Below are 2,505 nucleotides of genomic sequence, written 5' to 3'. Positions count from 1 at the left end.
ATTAGGGTTTAGGGTTTAGGGTTTAGGGTTTATGAGGGTGTTATTATGATTGAGAAAGATACTCTTTAAAGGAGACAAAAGCAGAGCCTGCGCATTGATAAGCATCAAGCTTATTAGGAAGTGCATAAACTTTAGAGACAGCTCCGAATCGAGCAAAATAACGAGATAGCCTCTCTTGTATAAACTCAGGGGTGCGGCCCATAGGGAGACCCTCTACATAAACTGTCTCCTCTCCGTGCTCGGCTATGCCCTCTAACCTAATATACAAATTATAATACACAAATTATAAACAACATATTAAAGGAGACACTTACTACAACTGCACATGCTTCTCTCTCTCTCTCTTTCTCTACAGATGCTGAGACAGAGAGAGACAAATAATATATATATAAATATATATAAAGAGAGGGGGACAGATATATATATATATATATATATATATGCATACTGTACACCTACACATTTACATATGCATATGCTTGCTGCAGCAGAGAAGAAAAAGAGACATGGAGACAGTTGTTTGCTGCTGAATAGAGACACAGAGACAGTTGTTTGCTGCTGTATAGAGAGAGGAGGGACAGAGGTAGAAACTTGCTCTCTGCTGCTGCAGAGAGCGCCCGCAAACCCTAAACCCTAAACCCTAAACCCTAAACCCTAAACCCTCAAGAAGGCGGGCCTACCCTGACTCAGGCTCTGTATTAAGCCAATCTACTGGTTCGCCTGTCTGTGGGCTTCTGAGGGGTATCCTAACCATCTCCCTCCAGTTTGCTGCTGCTGTTGCTGCTGCTGCTGCTGCTGCTGCTGCTGCAGGAGGCCTGTAAGGCCACCGCATGCGGCTTGCCCCAGGCACATGCCTCAGCCGGGCACCAGACAAACGCAAAACCCCCCCACTCGCATTGCTGCTGCTGCTGCTGCTGCTGCTGCTGCTGCTTGGCGTGCTGCTGCTGCTTGGAGTACTGCATCTAATAGTGCTGCTCCTGGTGCTAATACTGCAGCTGCTGGTAATGATGCTGCTTCTGCTGGTGATTCTGCTGCTGCTGCTACTGCTGCTGTTGTTAATGCTGCTGCTGCTGCTTCTGAGGCAGCAGCAGCGAGCAGCCTTCAAGGAGAGCAGCGGAAGAGTGAGGTAGAAGGGCATGGGCTTGGGGCTTCTTACAACGCCAGCAAAGACAGCTGCTGCTGCTGCTGCTGCTATTGCTGCTGCAGCGTCATGGGTTGGTGTTGTTGTTGTTGTTGCTGCTGCTGCTGCTGCTACAGCAGCAGCTGGGCGCCGTGTGTATGCAGAGGAGGCGGGTGTGTAGAACGATAATAAAATCTATGATAATAGAACAACTGTTATGTTATTATTAATAAATTAATAAATATAATTATTTGTTTTAAAAGAAAATTTAATAAACAATTATATTCATTTTGCTGCAGCGTGGGGCTGCATGCAGAGGGGCCTCTGCATGGATGTAAGTGTGTATTGTTTGTTTGTATTACTTTAAATTTATTATTTAAACCTTCTGTTTAATTTAATTTATATATTTTATCTTTTTATTAATATTCATCCGCATGAAATGTACACCCTGAGGTGTATAGGCAGGTAGCAGCAGACTTCTCTGCGTATATATATATATATATATATATATGTGTGTATGTATATATATATATGTATATATATATATATATATTCGTTATATATTATTATTTTATATAATAAAATTATGCATTGAATTATACATTACAGATTATTAGTTGTTTACTGTATATTACTTATTTTTTATCGTTAGTACATATACTGTATATAATGTGTATTATATATTATATGCTATATGCTATATAGTGCATATATATGTATATATATATATGTCTATATAAATAAAACTATATAATAGATATATATAATATATATACATATATATAACGATGTCTATTATATAATAAATGATGTCTACTAAAGAATAAATTTATGTGCATGCAAATGCATGCAGACAAAAATGTTTAACTGCATGCATGCAAATAAAAGAATTAAACCTTTTCTTATTGCATGCATGCAAGTGCGAAGAAGGTTTAAAATAAGAGTATTTGTTAAGTAAGATTATGTAGTCTAATTGTATACATGCAAATGCATGCAGTGAAATATATATGTATATATATTATATATATGTATATATATTATATATATGTATATATATATATATATACATATATATATATATATTAATGTAGCTACCTATATATACATGCATATATGTATACCTATTTGTGTATATATATATGCATGTATATATAATGTATATATACCTGTATATATATATATCTGTATATATATTTATACAAATATATATATATATATATATTTGTACATATATATATATATATATATTTGATGACGGAAAAAGAGAAAAGTAGCAGTAATAATTAAAGAGACAGGCGGAGACAGGTACATATGTACACATATAGATATATATATATATATATATATATATATATATATATATATATATATATATATATATATAT

The 2,505-nt window shown here is 35.2% G+C and overlaps 1 protein-coding gene across 1 annotated transcript; it reads right to left on the bottom strand.

Annotated features, from left to right (window-relative positions):
- Positions 1 to 43: 43 nt before the first annotated feature.
- On the bottom strand, positions 44 to 1,138 carry EAH_00052460 (hypothetical protein; the record flags this gene model as incomplete). The annotated part of the gene is made up of 2 exons (XM_013394076.1): positions 44 to 257; positions 681 to 1,138. The coding sequence occupies 2 exons, from the start codon at positions 1,136 to 1,138 to the stop codon at positions 44 to 46; spliced, it is 672 nt and encodes a 223-aa protein (XP_013249530.1).
- Between the last annotated feature and the right edge of the window lie 1,367 nt (positions 1,139 to 2,505).

This window comes from Eimeria acervulina, genomic scaffold (assembly GCF_000499425.1).
Source record: "Eimeria acervulina Houghton genomic scaffold, Eah_scaff936, whole genome shotgun sequence".
Lineage (NCBI taxonomy): Eukaryota > Apicomplexa > Conoidasida > Eucoccidiorida > Eimeriidae > Eimeria > Eimeria acervulina.
This window is presented reverse-complemented; position numbering and strand designations above follow the sequence as displayed.